Below are 20,853 nucleotides of genomic sequence, written 5' to 3'. Positions count from 1 at the left end.
GGCAGACATTTATCAAAATATCATCTTTTGTGTTCATAAAAAAATGCATACATACAAGTTTGAAACAGTGTTACTATTTTTAACTAAAACTTAAACTACTAAAAATTATTACGTAATAATATTATTACTATGGAAATAAAATAAAATGAAGATGGAAAAACAAAGAAAGATATATAAAAAAAAATAAATAAAAAAAAAAAAAAAAAAATATATATATATATATATATATATATATATATATATATATATATATATATATATATATATATATATATATATATATATATATATATATATATATATAAATTTTTTTTTTTTTTTTTTTTTAATGTCTCATTAATTTTTGCATTTAATGATGATTAGGCAGTAACCAGTTGTGCTGAAGTTATACATACAATCATTTACTCAAGGTACATTGTAAACCCTGCTAAACACCTGTAGAACTCAGAATGAAGAAGTGCTGTTATATCAAGTACGTCACCAGCACAGAGAGACATGTGCCTTTGTGCCTTTAGCCCAGGAGATACCCAACATCAGATAGAACACTATTCAGAGAACAAGGTTTGTTCCTGAAAGCCTCAGATAGAATACATGTCTATGTGCGTGTGTGTGTGCGAGAGACTCTCACGTGAGGACAGAATGACGCCAGTTGGTTCTCTCTTAAATGGCGACTTGTCATGGTGCCAAAAGCCTCACAGAAGAAGCTCTGTCATTGAAGTGGGAGCGAGCCCTCGAGGGGAGGGTGTCCCCTTTTACCAGTCAAACAGCTCAGCTAGGATGAATTTAAATTGTTTTAGCTCAGCTTTGAAGAAGTACTAAAGCACTGTTTTTACAAGCTAGCTTAAGGACATTGGGTTTCATTCACAATTAATTACCTTTAAGTTGCGTAATTATGCGAGTAGAAAACATTCTCATGCTAAATGTTCACTGAATTCACAACAGGTGCTATATTGGAAAAACTGGCATTGCGTATATATATATATATACTGAACAAAATTATAACCACAACACTTTTGTTTTTGCCCTCATTTTCATGAGCTGAACTCAAACATCTAAGACTTTTTCTATGTACACCAAAAGTGTCTGGAGTGACCACCATTTGCCTCACACAGTGCAACACATCTCCTTCGCATAGAGTTGATCAAGTTGTTGATTGTGGCCTGTGGAATGTTGGTCCACTCCTCTTTAATGGATGTGCGAAGTTGCTGGATATTGGCAGGACCTGGAACACGCTGTCGTATATGCCGATCCAGAGCATCCCAAACATCCTCTTTGGGTAACATGTCCGGTGAGTATGCTGGCCATGCAAGAACTGGGATGTTTTCAGCTTCCAGGAATGTGTACGGATCCTTGCAACATGGGGACGTGCATTATCATGCTGCAACATGAGGTGATGGTCGTGGATGAATGGCACAACAATGGGCCTCAGGATCTCATCACGGTATCTCTATGCATTCAAAATGCCATCAATAAAATGCACCTGTGTTCGTTGTTCATAACATACACCTGCATACCATAACTCCAACGCCACCATGGGCCACTCAATCCACAATGTTGGCATCAGCAAACCACTCACCCACACAACGCCATACACGCTGTCTGCCTTCTGTCCTGTAGAGCCATCGAATGTGAGCATTTACCCACTCAAGTCGGTTACGACGACGAACTGCAGTCAGGTCGAGACCCCGATGAGGGAGGCGAGAATGCAGATGAGCTTCCCTGAGACGGTTTCTGACAATTTGTGCAGAAATTGTTAGGTTATGCAAACTGAGTGTTGCAGCAGCTGTCCGGGTGGCTGGTCTCAGACGATCTTGGAGGTGAAGATGCTGGATGTGGAGGTCCTGGGCTGGTGTGGTTACACGTGGTCTGCGGTTGTGAGGCAGGTTGGATGTACTGCCAAATTCTCTGAAACGCCTTTGGAGACGGCTTAATATGGTCGAGAAGTGAACATTCAATTCACGGGCAACAGTTCTGGTGGACATTCCTGCAGTCAGCATGCCAATTGCATGCTCCCTCAAAACTTTCGACATCTGTGGCATTGTGCTGTGTGATAAAACTGCACATTTTAGAGTGGCCTTTTATTGTGACCAGCCTAAGGCACACCTGTGCAATAATCATGTTGCATCTTGACATGTCACACCTGTGAGGTGGATGGATTATCTCGGCAAAGGAGAAGTGCTCACTAACACAGATTTAGACAGATTTGTGAACAATAGTTGAGAGAAATAGGCCTTTTGTGTACATAAAAAAAAAAAAAAGTATTAGATCGTTGAGTTCAGCTCATGAAAAATGGGGGCAAAAACAAAAGTGTTGCGTTTATAATTTTGTTGTGTGTATATGTATGTATGTGTATATGCATACATACACACATGCATACAAACACACACACATATTCACCAGATGATTTGAATAGCTCTATTTGGAAAGAGTTAATCATTCTAGAAAGATTTCTAGAAATTTTACAAATTACAAGCATTACATAAATACCATAGAACCAAGATACAACTGAATGAAACAGTGCATTGTTTTTTGTGCCTGTCTAACAGTATTCAGGTACAGAAATTGAATGATCAAATGTAAAATAACTGCATAGCCTTCAGTGTATAAATTAAATATAATTAATCTTTGTTAAAGCTACAAAAGTGATTTTCACTTTGCATTTTGTTGTTTGAATAACATTGACATTTATGATAAGACCTTATATTGAAATGGCTTGGGTGTGTATTATGCTACTATTATAATAATAATTTGTATCAAATTATAGTAACGATTTGTATCATTTTATTGGATCCGTGCATTCAATCTTAAAGTGACAGCAGCCAAGTGTTCCTGCTGCTGTCACTTTAAGATTGAGTGCACAAATCCAATAAAATGATACAAATCCATTTGATTTTGTTTTTATTGTTATAATAGTAGCATAATACACACCCAAGCCATCTCAATATAAGGTCTTATCATGGATGTTAAATTTCTATGAGTAGGTGCTTTTATGAGTGAAAAGATGTCCTTGATGACACAGAGGATTTCATAGAGGAGTAATAGCATGCTGCTGTTCATCCATCTACACAGAAACAGTGAGAAACACTTTAACAGATGAAAGACAAATCCAGTAAATACAAGACAAAGTATGGTTCGTCTATGTTATTTATTCTGTCACAGGTGTTTTTAAATGAATCAAATATATCTGTAAGAAATGCTGGTCAGCATGGTAAAACCCTCTCATCTCTTAATTCATCTTATTTAAAGCAGCACCGCTACAGCCATCAAAACACCATTTGTGTATAAATACACCGCCTAAAACAATAAATGAAGACACTCAGTGTCAGACTTCAAATCTTCTCTTTGATCACCCAGTGAGTCGGAGCGCTGAGATTATTGAAGTGCATCATTCTGCATCCTCTGCACCAGTCTCAATATGAGCTGTTCTTGAGAGGACTTTGATTCTGATAGTGTACAACACATGGTTATAGTCATTGTGCTTGCTTATTTGTTGATTTACCCTGTTGGAGGTCTGGGCTTAGTGTCCATATATCCTTGAAAAATGTGTCTGAATGGGGTTTTGTGGACCTGACGCAGCCTAATTAATTATACAAGGCTCCCTCAACACGGACTAGTCGATTATGATAATTGGTTGTTTTGCACAACCCTAATAGTAAGAAAAAAACACTTAAAACAAGCTAAATTTACCGGAGAAGCAACATTGTCTACATTTTCTTTAAAGGCACAATATGTTAGATTTTTGGATTAAAATTTCCAAAAACCACTAGAACACCGTTATGTTTTGTTGACTTGTGTACTTGCATTATCCCAAATGTTTCCAACAATGTTTAAAAATCAGCCATTTTAACCAGTGTCACGGCCCGTGTCATTGCATCACCTGTCAATGATGTGAAGAAGAAGAAGAAGAAGAAGAAGAAGAAGAAGAAGAAGAAGAAGAAGAAGAAGAAGAAGAAGAAGAAGAAGAAGAAGAAGAAGAAGAAGAAGAAGAAGAAGAAGAAGAAGAAGAAGAAGAAGAAGAAGAAGAAGAAGAAGAAGAAGAAGAAGAAGAAGAAGAAGAAGAAGAAGAAGAAGAAGAAGAAGAAGATCCATTATATTTTTTTAAATTTATCTATCTGCTATATTTATTTTTGTATTTATTACATTTGCTTTTTTTATTTATTGTATGTTTTTTTTTAACAAATCCAGTTCAAATGCCAACTTACTGATGAATCACAATTTTACACATTTAAGTGTGTATGCACAGTTGATTATAAATGCCAGTCATTTTAATCAGACTCAACAGGAAGTTTAGCATTGCAGCAAGAATTTGACGTAGAAACACATTTCGACAGCTGTGCAACTAGATTGCGACTAAAAAGACCCTTTGTTATGAACAATTGATGATACAAAGGCCAGTCAATTAGGCTGCAAGTTCACCAGTGCAGTATTTAAAGAGCACAAAGCAACATTGATCCACAGATCTGTAATGAAATTATCTGCAGTGCTTTGGAGAGAGCCCAGCAGAAGTCTTGGAAACAGAATGTGTGTCTAGACCAGCGATGCAGGGAAAGCCACTGCCTAAAATGAATTTCGATCTGAAGAACGGCTCCGCACCACATCACAATCACATTTGTCTCCTTGGCCTGCTAAAAATGATCAAGTAGCTTCCTTCCAGCCTTGCAATGGGCGGATGTCTTGTCCAGACATAATACAGCACAGATTAAGATGATGTGTTTGTAAAGACAAAGGAGAAGGGAAGAGAGGGAGGGGATTCAGAGGAACAACCTTCAATATTGTTATAGGGAATTGCTCTGAATGCAGATCATTTTCTGTCTATTTTTAATAATGTTCAAGCTTAAATTAAACTGAACGTTTATCATCTTTGGCATGCTGTTGGTCGAATTTGATATAATTTTCTGAAAATCTTTTTTTTTTTTTTTTTTTTTTTTTTTTTTTTAAATTGTCCTAGTTCATTGATCCGTTACACACAATTTCTCGAGCTACTGTTATTTCCAGAATTTCTGTAGTCAATTTTCTTTTTCTGTAAAAATGTCACTGTTCTTTGTACCAATCTAAAGTAAATAGAATATAATAGTTGTTATTAGCATTAATGATTCAATCCTGGTAAATAATGCATTTAAATCCTCATGTAGCTGTCAAATGTTTTTCATTTAAGTAAACATTGATGTAGAAAAAAAATTATTGAATAACTGTTAAAGGTGTCATGACATGAAACAATATCACTGTCCCCTCGCTATTATTTACAGACAAAGCATTATGAAATTGTTTACTTATGGTTTGCGATGTAAAAAGATAAATTGGAAAATGTTTTCTCATGTCATGACCCCTTTAAATATTTATTTATATTACTAATTAATCATTTAAAAATACAGCTTAAAACATTTGATAACACTTTACAATACGGTTTAATTAGGTTTTACTTACTTAGCATTTATTAATCAAAATTAATGTTAATTTCAACATTTACTAATACATTATTAAAATCAACAAACGATCAAAAACATGAACAAACAATGAACAACTCAATTTTTATTAACAAAGATTAATAAATACTGTAACAAATGTTTTGTTCATTGTTAGTTTGTTAGTTAATTCATTGTACTAAGGTTTCATTTGTTTACATTAATGTATTAACTAACAATCTAACAATTAACAAAACATTTGCAACATGAAAAATGGAGGAATCGTTTGGGACAGTTTGTCCTGTTTGCATAAAATGTATCGTCTAGATACATCTCTGACAAAATAAAGACAGGTCAAAGCTTTGCTAATTGAATTGTCAGTGTTATAAAAATCCAGTGCTATAATAATCACCCAAAGCACTGTATTCTCCGCTTCCGCAGGATATATTCTACAATAAATGTAATAATAATGGTCATTTTCTGTTTCCATATTTGCATATAGCATTAATTTGTGGTGCTGCACGCTTTCTTGCTGGGCTTCTAATGTAAGGGTATTAATGGATATGGGGAAAAAGTGAAACAGAAAAACATTTTTCTGAGCTAATTAAAAGCACACAACAGATACTGTACATGGAATTTAATATGTATCTCACTGGGATAATCATTTAAGAGCTTGTTCTTCCGTGGATATTAAACCTATGTGAACTTGCACAAAAACACAGACCCACAATCGCACATTTCTTTCCCCCATATGTCTTTTGATATTATATCAAAGACGTATGTAACAGATTTGTGCATTCAGAGGCAAGAACAGGGTCTGATCACACATCAGTCACACAGACCGACGTCTACCAGAGTAAATGACATCTCTTCACCTTGGCTCTCAGAGTCTGCAGATCTGTGTTGAGCGGTGATTGAGTTTAGGCAATGGTCTGGGGCCTGAGGCAGAGCCTGATGTCGGAAACGTAGATTGAGTCGTTGGAGTGGAGGAAGGAGTGGCAGGAGTGCATTGTTTCTCAAACATGATTAGGGGTTGGCATCTCCTGGGTTGTTTCACTCTAATCAATTTGATCATTAATGCAACTCCAAAGGGTTTCTCATCATAGAGTATGTTATTTATTTGCCCTGGTTGTCAGGGTCTTGAAAAATAAGTGTGGAGATGAAGGTTGTATGTGGTCTGTGTTCAGGGTAGAGAAAACTGCCAATTTGTGTCCCTTTATTAAGGAAGGAACATGCTGTACTTCAGAAATGTCCACCTGATTGCTTCTGTGCTAAGTCACAAATTGCTCTCTTGGTCCACCGACTGATATTTTCATTGTGTTCAAACTGAACGAGTGTGTTCAAATATGATTTATAAAAAAACAAAAAATGTTTTCAATTTTAAAGGCCCACTGAAGTGACTTGAAATGCACAGCATTACTCAATGTGTTGATGTAATTTCCACTGAAACAGAAAGACAGGGCGGGACATATTGAACAGCACCACCCCTTTTTTAAATAGCCTATAGCGTTTAGTTTATATCACAGCTCGGCCAGAACCATTGAATATAATGTTTTTTTTGTTTTTTTTTGTTTTGTTTTTTTTTACATTTATTAGGCTTCAAAAATATAACATCTTTTAATTTAAGTGAACTTAAAACAATCCTCACATAAACCCATAATAAATGTCATATTTACCTGTGTCCTTCCTACCTGTTTAACAGGTAATATGAAATATACAGAAATTGAATAAAGTTATCAAACAGTCTGCACTGTGTACATTTTTTAATTAAATATAGATTAATCCTTATTAAAGAAACAAAATGTCTTTAGTCAAGAGCAGTGAGTCATTTTCTCTGTTACCTTTGTTATTTGATTAATGACAGACAGCATTAGTCTGCTGTCACTTTAAGACCTGCCGCTGCTGCACATGACAGGGATCTCACACGTGTCTCATTTTCTCACAACTCTTTATGTTCATTTAAGACTTTAACTCATTTAAGATTGCTCTTATGAGGATACTTCAGGTCTATTTCAGTTGTTTCTTTGTTCTATTGTTTGTTTTCCTAAATGATTGTAATTAGTTTTTGTTTCTTTATCACCGTTTACTTGACTTCAGTAAGTGTGACAATGGTAAATTTCAATGGTCTCAAAAATGTTGATATCACAACAACCTTATTTGAAGCAAAAAGAACTAGATTGAGATATATATTATTATCATAAAATAAAATTACTCCTATTGTGATATACGATTTTGGTTATCGCCCACCCCTACAATGGCTAATAAAAGTAATTATGTCTTAAAACACTTTTCTCAGCAACAAGAGTTTGCTCAACCCTATTTACTATGTATTACATTTTATTTTATTTATTTCTTCCAGGTAGCACCAATCTGCCTATTTTAACTTGAATATGCTGTATTACTTAAAAAAGATAGAATAAAATTAGTTATTTTTTTATATAGATGTATTACTTTATATAGAAGTAAATGGTGTTTTATTTAGAGGTGAATATTGTTTAATGCCTCCAATTTCCCCCAAATTACAAAATATTTATAGAAAAAAAAAATATTAGACTATAAAAAATAGTACATTCATTTTACATTCATTCAGCCCCCATGACCAAACATATAATCCCATTTTAATTTAAATCAAACAATGATTTTACAAGATATGAGACACTTCCTGTTTCCCTTTTTTGCCTTTCTTTAATCCCTCGCCATGGCAACACCGTTCGAAATATCATATAAACGTTTGCAATTTAGCATTTTCAGTGTCTTTTGTTTCATGTTGACCGAGTTTGGTGACGAACCGCAAATCCGAGGCTCCCCACATAGGACTTGCGGTTTGCAGGGGGGGCCCTTGGATTTGTGCTACACCTCTGTATTTAAGATATCAAAAGTATTTTCACTGGAAAATTATTCTGATGAAGTTTGAAGCAAATTGGGTAAAAATAAGAGAGCGATTGCAAAGAATTGTGAAAATGACAAACTTCCTGCTGCCAGTTGGTGGCACTATGACTTTGACTCACAATAGTCGCATCCATGTGATTGGCCTCCCTCAATGAACATACAGATACAGTTTAATCAAAATCAGTCAATGAATGCAGAAGTTATAACACACTTCCTATTTCCCGTTTTAATTAGAATTAAATAGAATGTAAAGGTTAGGCATAGAGGGGGCTGAGAAAGAGGACGTTCTCTTGGCAGTACGATGCTTGGCCAGGATTATAGAGTGTGACTCTTGGGGTTATGGTTTGGTTTGCTGGTCTGGAGTAAATTCATATTGAAAATTTCGTACTCCTGGGTAGGGATATGGGGAGGTTGGTTATTTTTTGGAGTTTCGAGTTCATAAAGTGAGATCTGGGTAGGATAAAATATGAATATGGTTGGGATTTTAATCATTATATAATACATATTGATAGTATGAGTTTGATTGTAGTAATGAATTGGTTAATTGTAGTAATTCATTTGTAAATATCTAATTATTTAAAGAGATGATGGAACTAAATGAGTTATTCTGTTATAGATTGCAAAAATGGATAGAGATGAGAGATGAGCCTTATATGGCTGATACATATGTATATAAAGATGGTCCATCATCTGAAAAATTTGAGGGAGACCGAAGAAGAACCCGGTCCAAGATCCTTGCAGCAGGTTGCAAGATGGCTGGGAGTGGCAGTGGTTCCTGCAGCCCCAACACCAATGGCAGGGTGGCAACTGTATGGCGGTGTGAGGAGATGGCTGTGCGAGAGCCTGGAGATTTTGAAGAAACAATATCTGACGGTGAAGGGGGAAGTACAAGCACAGCTGTTGAGGATGGATCCAACCGTGGATGAGAGAGTGTTGGAGGTGGCCAGCAGATGGGCCAGACGAAATTTGGGGAATATGCAAGGAGGGACCTTGCGGGTGGCTATGGAAGAGATTAGACAGCTGTGGGTTGGTGAGAGGTCAAGCCAGATGGGAACAGAACAAGAGGAACAAGGGGCAAAATCACAGCAAGAGAACAACATCACACAGGAGGTACAAGAGCAAGAGGGGAAGAACAATCAGAGGAGGCCGAGCAAGAACAAGAGATGCAAGACCAAGTAACCAGGGTACAGGAACAAGGGGAGGAGAGTGAGAGCTCTGGATCATGATGGATGAGGTGGCTGGAATTGACTAAGCACAGATTTACGGCGGTGAACATGAGGAAAAGGAGAAAGAGGAAAAGGTTGGGCGAAGGAAGGAGGACTCTAGAAAAAGAGCAGGTTTGGGAAGAGGCAAGGGGAACAAAGGGAAACTGTTGGACAAAGCCTTTTTGAGAGACAAGAGCACGACTGGGACAAGGAAAACAAATATACTAATCTGAAATGTAGCAAATTAATTTTCAGTTCATTCAGGTACAATTACCAAACATATCCCAAGGTCTTTTTGTCTTTTTATTAATTTAATTAATAAACTAATTATATAAAACTATTGTCAGTGCACTACAAATAAACTGGTTCTATGCCTTTACTTTATTAATAAAACTTATTTAAAAAATACAAGGCTTAAGTAATTTATTTTCCTTTGGTGGTACAGCCTGAGACATGCACAAGCCTTCTGCATTTTTGTTTTGCTTTTCCCTCCATTGTACCGAACTCGTACCGAACCGTGATGTCTGAACCGAGGTATGAACCGAACCGTGACTTCTGTGTACCGTTCCACCCCTAATATTTACCAACTTCTGAAGAACAGGACACCAACAAGTTCAGAGGTAACGAAGGTGCTGCTGTCATTTGGCATTAACAACAGGAAGCACGCTTTCTTTGCTCTGCTAACCTTCCCAAATGATCAAGTCTTCATGCCTATGATCAACTTACACTGGCTATTGCTAGTGAGAGAGAAAATGTTGCTGAGAGAACTGAATGATCACATCAATACCATGGGGAAGGCCATAGAAAATCTCCTGTATGGCCGGTTTCAAATGGAAGCTGACCTAACCCACTTTACCCAGGAGATAGGAGAGGTGATGTGGCCGCACTAGGCAAAGCATTTAAACTGCTAAGGGAGAAGGCACCCTGTTATGGTACAGTGGTGACCCTCTCCAAAACAAGAGTGCTTAATAAAGATGAAATGTCACTGTTGCAACATCTTCTTTGAAGGGGAGGAAGGGGGTAAAGGTGGAGGGGTGAAGCCGCCATTTATAACCAGCTCGGGGGTTGGGAGCCAAGGAAGAGTCAGGTGCCAGAATTGGTGTGGAAGATAGTTGAGGAGAATGAGAGGGTGTTTAAAGGAATGACAGAGGCAGGAGAAGAATGGAATTCGTACAGAGGGGATTGGGAGGCCTTGAAATGGCTGAGGAGGGACAACACAATTGTAATTTAGCCAGTGGATAAGGGTAGTGTGGAAGTAGTGATGGACAGGGAACAGTACATTAGGGAGGCTATGCGGCAGTTGCAGGATGGGGAGTTTTATAGACCGTTGGACAAGCCGATATTCTTGGAATCTGTTGACAATTGAAGAAGAGCTAAAGCAACTGCATCAATAAGGTTATCTGACTGAGAAACAGATGCAGTATGTGAAGGGACCATTAGTTGAGAGATTTCGTTTCCTTGAGAAAATTTGCCATTGAATATACCTAATATACAGTGAGGAAAATAAGTATTTGAACACCCTGCTATTTTGCAAGTTCTCCCACTTAGAAATCATGGAGGGGTCTGAAATTGTCATCGTAGGTGCATGTCCACTGTGAGAGACCATAATCTAAAAAAAAAAATCCAGAAATCACAATGTATGATTTTTTAACTATTTATTTGTATGATACAGCTGCAAATAAGTATTTGAACACCTGAGAAAATCAATGTTAATATTTGGTACAGTAGCCTTTGTTTGCAATTACAGAGGTCAAACGTTTCCTGTAGTTTTTCACCCCACGAGGTGAAATCTTGCATGGAGCCCCAGTCCGAGGGAGATTGACAGTCATGTTTAGCTTCTTCCATTTTCTAATGATTGCTCAAACAGTGGACCTTTTTTCACCAAGCTGCTTGGCAATTTCCCCGTAGCCCTTTCCAGCCTTGTGGAGGTGTACAATTTTGTCTCTAGTGTCTTTGGACAGCTCTTTGGTCTTGGCCATGTTAGTAGTTGGATTCTTACTGATTTTATGGGGTGGACAGGTGTCTTTATGCAGCTAACAACCTCAAACAGGTGCATCTAATTTAGGATAATAAATGGAGTGGAGGTGGACATTTTAAAGGCAGACTAACAGGTCTTTGAGGGTCAGAATTCTAGCTGATAGACAGGTGTTCAAATATTTATTTGCAGCTGTATCATACAAATAAATAGTTAAAAAATCATATATTGTGATTTCTGGATTTTTTTTTTTTTTAGATTATGTCTCTCACAGTGGACATGCACCTACAATGACAATTTCAGACCCCTCCATGATTTCCAAGTGGGAGAACTTGCAAAATAGCAGGGTGTTCAAATACTTATTTTCCTCACTGTATATGCAAATTGAATCAAATTATCAAATTATTATTTTTCAAGATGTGGTAGTTTTCCAGAAGTAGTTTTGTAACACAAAATCTAAGAAATGATAAGAGTGATATACAATTTTTCATTATGATCTAAGGACAGTTGTATCACCCTGACACATTTTTTGTTCAGATATCAACATGAAATTTAATTTAGTTTAAAAATAAATTTAAAGATAAAAAACATCATTGACCCAGTTAGTTTGAAACTTGTCATATTCTTTACAAAAACCTACAAAAAATGAAAGAGCAAATTCAGTGTCTTTACATTTTCATCAACTGCTGCAGTTTTACTCATGTTTCTGTCATCTTCCTCTAGATAAGCCTGAGAACTACGACGTCTGGTACGAGAGCAAGTTTGAGGAGTGTGACAAGGAGGCCTGCCTTTCCTTCTCTAAAGACATGTTGTGCTCACGGGTCACAGTGGACCACAACTATTACGCCATCTGTCAAAATTTGCTTTCGCGATATGCTACATGGCGGGGCAGCTCCGGTGGACTTCTTCATGACCCCCCGCCACACATAGCCAAAGACGGCCAGCTTGAAGCTCTTTTGGATGAGTGTGCCAACCCCAAAAAGCGGTATGGCCGCTTCCAAGCAGCTAAAGAACTGCGCGAGTACTTAACCCAGCTCAGCGGTACCGCTAGGTAATGACCGCCCATATCTGTCAATGCTCAACGTTCATTCATCAATGTCCGATGATGTCTTTAGGGTTTGGGGATCCCCATTAGACTTATGACAACTTAAGGTCTTGAGACTTAAGGTCTGACGAAGCTCTATCCTTTGTAACTCTATCTCAGACCAAACGTCCATCACTACAATCTGTTATGTGTACATTTTGTTTCTCTAAATCTTTAAATTATTGAAAAGACTTGGGTTCATTGCTTTTATTCAATGGTTTATTTTGCAATAAAGGCAGCGGTTACATCATCATTGTCAACATCCTCCGGTTTCTCGCTGGAGGTTTACTTGCAAAATGGTGACACTGGGAAAGGCAGCTTGGGAATGCAAGTACACGAGCATTAACTCTGTCCAAAACGTTTTAGTGAACGTCTTCTGCCTAATTGATTCACTTACATTCCAGGAAGAATGAGTTTGGCATAAAGCATAATTTTGAGATGGTAGAGAGGATGTGGAAATCTGTACATAATTAGAGCAGATTGGAGGGGAAATGAGTTGGAATTGCTTTGCATATACCAAAGAGTCTGGTTCTATATAACTCAAAACTCTGAACTAAAAGGGCAGAGCCTTTCAGTAAAAATTTTGCATTGTCAAACCATCAGAATTACTCCAGAGCAGATTCATGAATGTGGTTAGACTTGTTACAAAGATTTGTGTTTGTATTAATCAAGCAAAGTCCAGAGAGGGCCACAATGAATCCAAATTACGTGGCACTATTGAATCAGAGAGGTCCAGGTCTCTAATCGGCCGTTAACTATAAATAATATACTGGCACATGGCGTGATGCAGCACTATCAAACTGAACATGCATCTGCACAGGCTAAAATGAACTTTCTATCTTTAAAATCCATCTTAACATTTCAATTTCACAGCTCTGCAATTGAATTAATCAAAATTTAATCAAATGTCTCTAACACTTAAGATCATTTACCTTTGAGCCATCAGCCTGCTGTTTTTTTCCCCTCCCTAGTTTGATTTTGCACTTGGTGGACCAATGAATTAGATCAGTATGCTAATGAGTATGCGTTAGATAATGAAGTACGCTAGCGCTTGACTGACAGCATCACTCCATTGAGCCTGGATTTTGAAAGCTAGCTAATCACTTTCAGCTTGATGTTTCTGCCAGAGCAAATGAATGAAATTAATTAAAATTTTTATCTTTTTATTTCCATGTTTGGGTTCTGGCCAGTCAGGCCCTAAAGAGTCAAAGCAATAAGTGTCGATCAGCCATTATCACTGAAGATCCCTCTGCTCTTGTCAAATCTAAACCAGTGACTGGATGGCCTCTCTTTGGGTGTTGGCACGTGAGAGATTTTATTGCGTGCATAAGTAACTGTCTGCTTTTGTACTGTACTTCTTTTTCAGTTGAGTATTATATCAGCCATGTCTGATTTTACTGTGCCTTTCATTCAGAAGTTGTATTTACAACTTTTTAGTCTGTTTAAATCTCAAATAAATGAATATATGTATGTGTGTGTCTCTCTCTCTCTCTCTCTCTCTCTCTCTCTCTCTCTCTCTCTCTCATACATGCATATATACTTCCAGTGTTTGTTTTATTTTTGATGTCATAATGCTTTGAATCTCATTGATTTAAATTATATTTTTTACAGAAGAGATTAAGTTTAGGCATTTGGACATTCTTAGTTACAATCATTTGTTAACTATTACAATTCATAACAACAGTGTACTTGCATTTTCCTGGACTTATTAAGGTATATAAAAAATACATCAAGGAACAGATGTCAGTGTCTTTACTGACACGTTCATTCAGGTGTAAAGGCTGACTTGCTTAGTTCTATAACACAGTGAGTCGCCTTGCTGTCTGCTACCTACATAGGTATGAAGCTTTGAAGAATGTTGGTAACCAGACAGTTGACGGTAGCCATTGACTTCCATAGTTTTTTCTTTATTTTTTCTTCAATGGAAGTCCATGGCTACTGTCAACTGTCTGGTTACCAATATTTAAAAAAAAAAAAAAAATATATATATATATATATTAGTTCATCAGAATAAAGAAACTAATGCAGGTTTGGAACAACATAAGGGTGAGTAAATGATGACAGAATTTCAATTTTTTGGTGAACTAATCCTTTGAGTGACTGACTTTTCATGAGAAGAAATTAAAATGTGGCACACAGGATATGTGACTTTTTTTTTTACTCTAATTAATTATTGCTATGCACTGGTAAATGGTAGAGACACTTTTTTAAATAGATTGGTAAAGCCCTTATACTTAAAACGAAATCAAAGAACAAACTGGTGTGGCTTCATTTTGAACAAAATCAAGCCAAAAAAAAAAAAAAAGAATTTGCTTGGAGTTTGTTTCAGGGGTTCAAAACAGCTTGTTAAAGTGAAATCTCTGGAAAAGTTTGCTCCAACTGATAAACATTTTCAACCTACCACTGGATCCGTGGCGATAATGTAATCAAGTAGGTGTGTGCTGAGCTCCGCTGCCTTTCAGGTGGAAATAAAGTGAGTTCACGCCATGTCGTAATTACGAGATTCCGACTTGTAAAGCGGAATCTTGTAAGCATTCTCATCCTCCTAGAACTCGTAATTACAACTTGTAAACTGAATTTTATGAGAGCTCCCACTTGTACCACATGACCACTGTACAACTTGACAACTGCAGATTCATATATTGCTGTTGATAGCATATGCTACAGGAATGCCTAATTCTGAGTCACAGCTAATAGAACGTTGCGAGTTGTCATCTCATGACATGGTGTGAACAGAGCAATATTCTCTGGTTCATTTCTTATATTCAATCTGTCGTAGTGATGGGAGAAAAAAATGCCTGCTGCCTACTGGTCAGAATGGTGTAAATGCAACGAAAACTCAGCCCAAACATGCAGGAAAACCTTTACAAATCAGTTGCAAATGTTTTATTGAGTTATGTTTTACTCTGTTGTTTAGACGCCACACTAGGATCACACTGTCTTTCTGCTAGTGAGTTTAAGGCAGTATTTTAAAAACGTGAATAAAAAAAAAACTTGGTGAAAGTGAATATTTTTATTTGGACATTTCTACCATATGATGGATGAAGCAGCAGCAAGCACACAGCACGTGACACTTGTTTTCATGGTAACCTGGTACATTAAGCTTTGAATTCTGCAAAACTATGGTGAAAACATCAAATTATCATGCAGTGCGATAAAATAGCCTCTCTTTCCTGCAAACGATACCATGAAGAATGTGAATACTCACTCTCAAGGCAAACACTAAACAAAATGTAAGCAGATTTATTGGTATGAATTTATAAGTAGCAGAGGGTGATCCTCCCAAAATTATGGTGCATCCCCAGCATGCAACGCAGCATGACGTAGCTACACATTCTCTATTGAAATTTCCATACAGTTATGATGTAACAAAGCCTAATTTACTGAAATCATGTGACTTTGGCCCTGTCCCAAACGTAACCCTAAGCCCTGGCGATCTTCCTCCAAATCCACATGTTTGTGACGTAATTCAGCTTTGACTGCCAGGTAGAAGTCTGCTGTGGAGCTCGTGGGCTTGCGGGGTCTGCAAAAGTACGCATCGAGGTTGCATATCGGCCGCAAAGGGGGCGCTAGTGACTGAAACCTGAAATAACAAATGGGACACCCTACGGTCTTGTGGATTTAACGGACACGCAAATGATTCGCAAAGGTTTTGAAGCTTCACAAAGCAGTGTTTCGAAAGCGCTCATCACATCAAACATTTGGACTAGACTTCAAATGCTGTCTCAAGACATGTTTTAATCATTTCCACCTCAAACAAATCACAGCCAAACAGAAGAGCGTGTGTGCAGGGCTATCTCTGCAAGCGCACTTCTGTCTCAAACTCGCAAAGACATGGATAAGTAAAAGAGTGCCGCACTCTTTTATATATATACAGTGCCCTCCACAATTATTGGCACCCCTGTTTAAGATGTGGTCGAGGACTTCTAAAAATTCTCCTTTTTTTTTAAAACAACATAGAACCCAAATGCAAAAAAAGAGAAAAATCCAACCTTTTATTTAAGTACATTACTTTGGTGGTAAAAAACAAAATCACACATTTAGACAAAAAAAACCCTTGAAATCATGTGTCCCACAATGATTGGCACCCCTGATGTTAATACTTTGTACAACCCCCTTTTGCCAACAAGACAGCACTTAATCTCCTCCTATAACATTTCACAAGATTGGAGAACACAGAGAGAGGGATCTTTGACCATTCTTCTTTGCACAATCTTTCTAGATCATCCAGTGTCCTGGGTCCTCTCTTATGCACTCTCCTCTTTAGCTCGCCCCACAGGTTTTCGATTGGGTTGAGGTCTGGGGACTGAGATGGCCATGGGAGGACCTTGAGTTTGTGACTGCTGAACCATTTTTGTGTAGATTTTGCCACATGTTTTGGATCATTATCCTGCTGAAAGACCCAATGACGACCCATCTTCAGCTTTCTGGCAGAGGCCATCAGGTTTTTATTTAAAATGTCCTGGTAGTTCAAAGCGTTCATAATGCCATGCACCCTAACAAGGTTCCCAGGGCCTAGAGAAACAGGCCCACAGCATCACAGATCCTCCACCATACTTCACGGTGGGCATGAGGTGCTTTTCGGCATACTCATCTTTTGTTTTACGCCAGACCCACTTAGAGTGTTTGTTGCCAAAAAGCTCAATCTTAGTCTCATCTGACCAAAGCACACGATCCCAGTTGAAGTCCCAGTGCCGCTTAGCAAACTCCAGACGTTTACGTTTCCTTGCATGCCTCCCAAACAGCTTGTTGGCATGTAGAGAGTGTCTGATGGTTGTTTTGGAGACTTTGTGACCCCAAGATGCCACTCTTTGATGCAATTCTGTGACAGTGAGCTTAGGACTTTTTTTTACTTCTCTTACCATCCTCCTTACTGTGCGTTGTGGCAAGATAAACTTGGGACCTCTTCCAGCCTTGTTTGTCACTGTTCCAGTTGTTTTAAACTTCTTAATGATTCCTCTGACTGTAGATACGGGCAAGTTAAGGCAAGTGGCTATTTTCTTGTAGCCATTGCCTGACTTATGAAGGTCGACACACATCTGCCTTACTTGAAAGGTGTGTTCTCTTGTCTTTGCCATGTTGACAAATGGGTAAGAGAATTAGGCCTCTGTGTCACGTCATATTTATACCCCAGGGAAACAGGAAGTCATGAATTACTAATTAAAAGTTCCTAAATACCCTGACCAACTTTAGCAACTACAGAAAAATATATATATAAAAAAAAAAAAAAAAAAATCAATTACATTTTTCAGCGGAATTGTTAGGGGTGCCAATAATTGTGGGACACATGATTTCAAGTTTTTTTTTTTCTAAATGTGTGATTTTTTTTGTACCACCAAAGTAATTTACTTAAATAAAAGGTTGGATTTTTCTCTTTTTTTGCATTTGGGTTCTATGTTGTTTTTTTAAAAAAAGGAGAATTTTTAGAAGTCCTCGACCACATCTTAAACAGGGGTGCCAATAATTGTGGAGGGCACTGTATATATATATATATATATATATATATATATATATACAAATCTGTATATATATACAAATATATATATATATATTATTCACACTGAGTGAATGATAATATTTGCCATTGGACACACACTTGCTCATAAAGAATTCACAGTTTAAACGTTCTGGTTTCTTTTAAGTTATTTTCAACATCTGGGGTGAATTATTCTATGCCGCTTTCATTAAGCGTTTTAAACACAATTTCACTCAAAGTGATATTCAAACCCAAATCAATCCATTTTAATACTATACTAAACACATAATAAGTACCTGAGATTGCTGTCATCTGCGAGGTTATAGAAATAGAAATCACTGCAAAAATTGAATACTCCATCACTCATCCTGTATTGCTGTCTCAGGTATTTTGAGAATCCTAAAAGATTCCTCTTATCCTGGGCCAAAATCTGAAGTTTTTAATCGCTAGTTTGACAAGTTTGCGACAGCTGATTAATAAACATTGCGATTAAATTTTACCTCAGACAAAATTCTCAAGTGGTGGTCACTGCAGAGCCAAATGACATCCAGCTCCACCTCTGTAGATGTCATGGGTGGAGTTAGGGTTAAGGTGTGGTTGGATATTCTAGCTCCACACATTACACCCAAATTACATTCAGAGAGTATGAGCCTTCACACTCCACCCATGACTCTGCAGTGAGCAGCCTTTCGAAATTCTGGCAGGTTCAGAAGTTTTGATGCACAGTCCTACAGTAGTTTCTCCTACGACAACTGTCATATCAAAAACCAATAGGAGCGCAGAACCAGTGAGACAACAACAAACCACCACATCTCTTTTTTTTTCCCTTTTCATTTTCTTTTCAGGAAAAGCTATGATAAAAAATGAATGCTAGATATTGTTTGTTTGCTAGCCACCATTTCTCGCCCGCATGTAAATGCAGCTCACAGTCACTGAACGTGTCACAGATTGATGATGATTGACTGATGTGAGTCTTAATGCATGCGTCTGTTTTTCACGTGTCTTGACTGCCGTATAGTCTGACATTAATGACAACTGAGATCCTACTGTGTGACAGCATGTTCATAAAGCTTAAGCAACAGTTGTAAAGGACTATTATAAATCGTACAGTGTGCACCTGCCTTAACATTATTAATTACAATAGACAATTATTTTTTTTGACATGCAACCTTACATTAGACAATAACTTTTTTTTAAACTCTTGTTTGTATGTTAATGTGCACACTGGGCTTAGCATTTGAGTTATTTATATGATAACCTTTTTTTTTTTTTTGTTGTAAAATTTTACATCCAAATGGTCTTCTCTTTTCTATCAGGACAGCTATGTTGGGGATGGGAAACTCTGGCTAATGTGAAGCATATACGGGCTGAAATGAGTCCCTGTGCTGCAGCTAAGAGAGTCGGACAGCTATTAAGATCAACTTCATTACTACTGCAGCAGCTCCTCTGATAGCAATCACCATTTCAGAAGTTGTGTGTATGTTCAAAGATGTTTCACTGGCTAAAATAATTACTTGATCCCCTGAGCCAAAACACATTTCAGACTCAATGCATATAGAGGGTGGAACTGCTAAGTGGCTAAATTATGTGTTTGTGAGTGTGTGAGAAAAAAAGAGAGAGATGTGGACGTACTGTAACTGTCTGTCAGTCTATAATTATGCCTCTCTGTTTTGACAAATACATTGTTGTCGGTATTCATCACAAAACAGACACTCAGACACAAATTGTCTTCTTAAAGTGCCTTACGGAGCAGAATAATTCCAATAGTGTGCGCTTACAGGGGAGCACTGCAGGAAATGGATCTGACTCTAGGGGCCCGTACCATCCTCATTTGTTGAAATAAACACAAGCCTGAAACGACTCAGGCCCGCGTGTTTTTATCGATAGAGCACAGGAAGAGAGGAAGTTTAAAATCTCCTGCTGTCTCCCATGAGTCGAATACGGTATCTCAGGGAATCGTTCAGAATGGGTCTTATGGCTAATTCTATTCCTTAAATATGATCTGTGATACATGATCTTTTTTTTTTTTTTTTTTTTTTTTTACATGATCAGCTGTCCAGAAATACATAAATAAAAAGCCCAGTTTCTGGATAGTCTCTGATCTAGAAGTTCATATCTGATGGACTGGCTGATAATCAGGGTTCACAGGCTTTTAGAAATCGTGTTTACAAGGGGTGTGTTCAATTCCACTGTGTGATAGAAGTGTGTAAGACTGGAAAAACTGGAAGAGGGGGCAACTCTCTGAGAGAACAAAGGAAATTAACATTTGAACTCACTCTTGTGCACCATTCGAGACGCAATTCTTACCTCAGAATCATCCTAATCTGCATCTCTTTCTCTCTTCCCCCATTCCTTCTCTCTCATGCTAAGATCACCAAAATTCAACCAAGAATCTATATGGTTTAATGTGAATAATTATCATACAGTATTACATGTTTGGTATCATTTGAAATGTCTCAGTGTGACTGGTACAAAGGTCTCATTCCCAATGAAGTAAACCGAAAGGTAATAAGGTATTTAAGAGTTTAGAGATAACTCGCACACAGAGGAGGGTGTGCCTTCCAGGCAAACGGCATCCTGCTCCCAAAAGGTGTAAACTCTGAATGCAAATTCCCATTGTTAGCAAATGTTTCCATGTGAAAGAAGTTTCTGTCTATATAAAGAAATGCAACAGAAGGCTTGTGGCTATTTGTAGCTCAAATTAGCCTGTGATGCTGAGAGTGGCCAAGACTCTCAGCATCATGTATTTTCAAAATGTCGGGTTTAACCTACATCTTTTACTCTTTGTCTTTGAGAATTTGATGTTATTGTATTGATTATCT

General features: G+C 37.5%; 1 protein-coding gene across 3 annotated transcripts in view; it reads left to right on the top strand.

The window, feature by feature from the left end:
- Positions 1 to 14,292, top strand: part of dipk2ab (divergent protein kinase domain 2Ab) — a 44,450-nt gene extending 30,158 nt beyond the window's left edge. For all 3 annotated transcript variants that reach the window (XM_084102514.1, XM_084102516.1, XM_084102515.1), the window contains one exon: positions 12,195 to 14,292. In XM_084102514.1, the coding sequence (XP_083958640.1) occupies positions 12,195 to 12,526 (332 nt within the window). In that variant the 3' untranslated portion in view covers positions 12,527 to 14,292. The remainder of the gene's footprint in view (positions 1 to 12,194) is intronic.
- The last annotated feature ends 6,561 nt before the right edge of the window (positions 14,293 to 20,853 follow it).

The sequence above is a fragment of the Abramis brama genome (genome assembly GCF_963993115.1).
Source record: "Abramis brama genome assembly, chromosome: 24".
NCBI classification, from domain to species: domain Eukaryota; kingdom Metazoa; phylum Chordata; class Actinopteri; order Cypriniformes; family Leuciscidae; genus Abramis; species Abramis brama.
The sequence above is the reverse complement of the archived record's forward strand: the minus strand, read 5'-3'. Positions and strand labels throughout refer to the sequence as shown.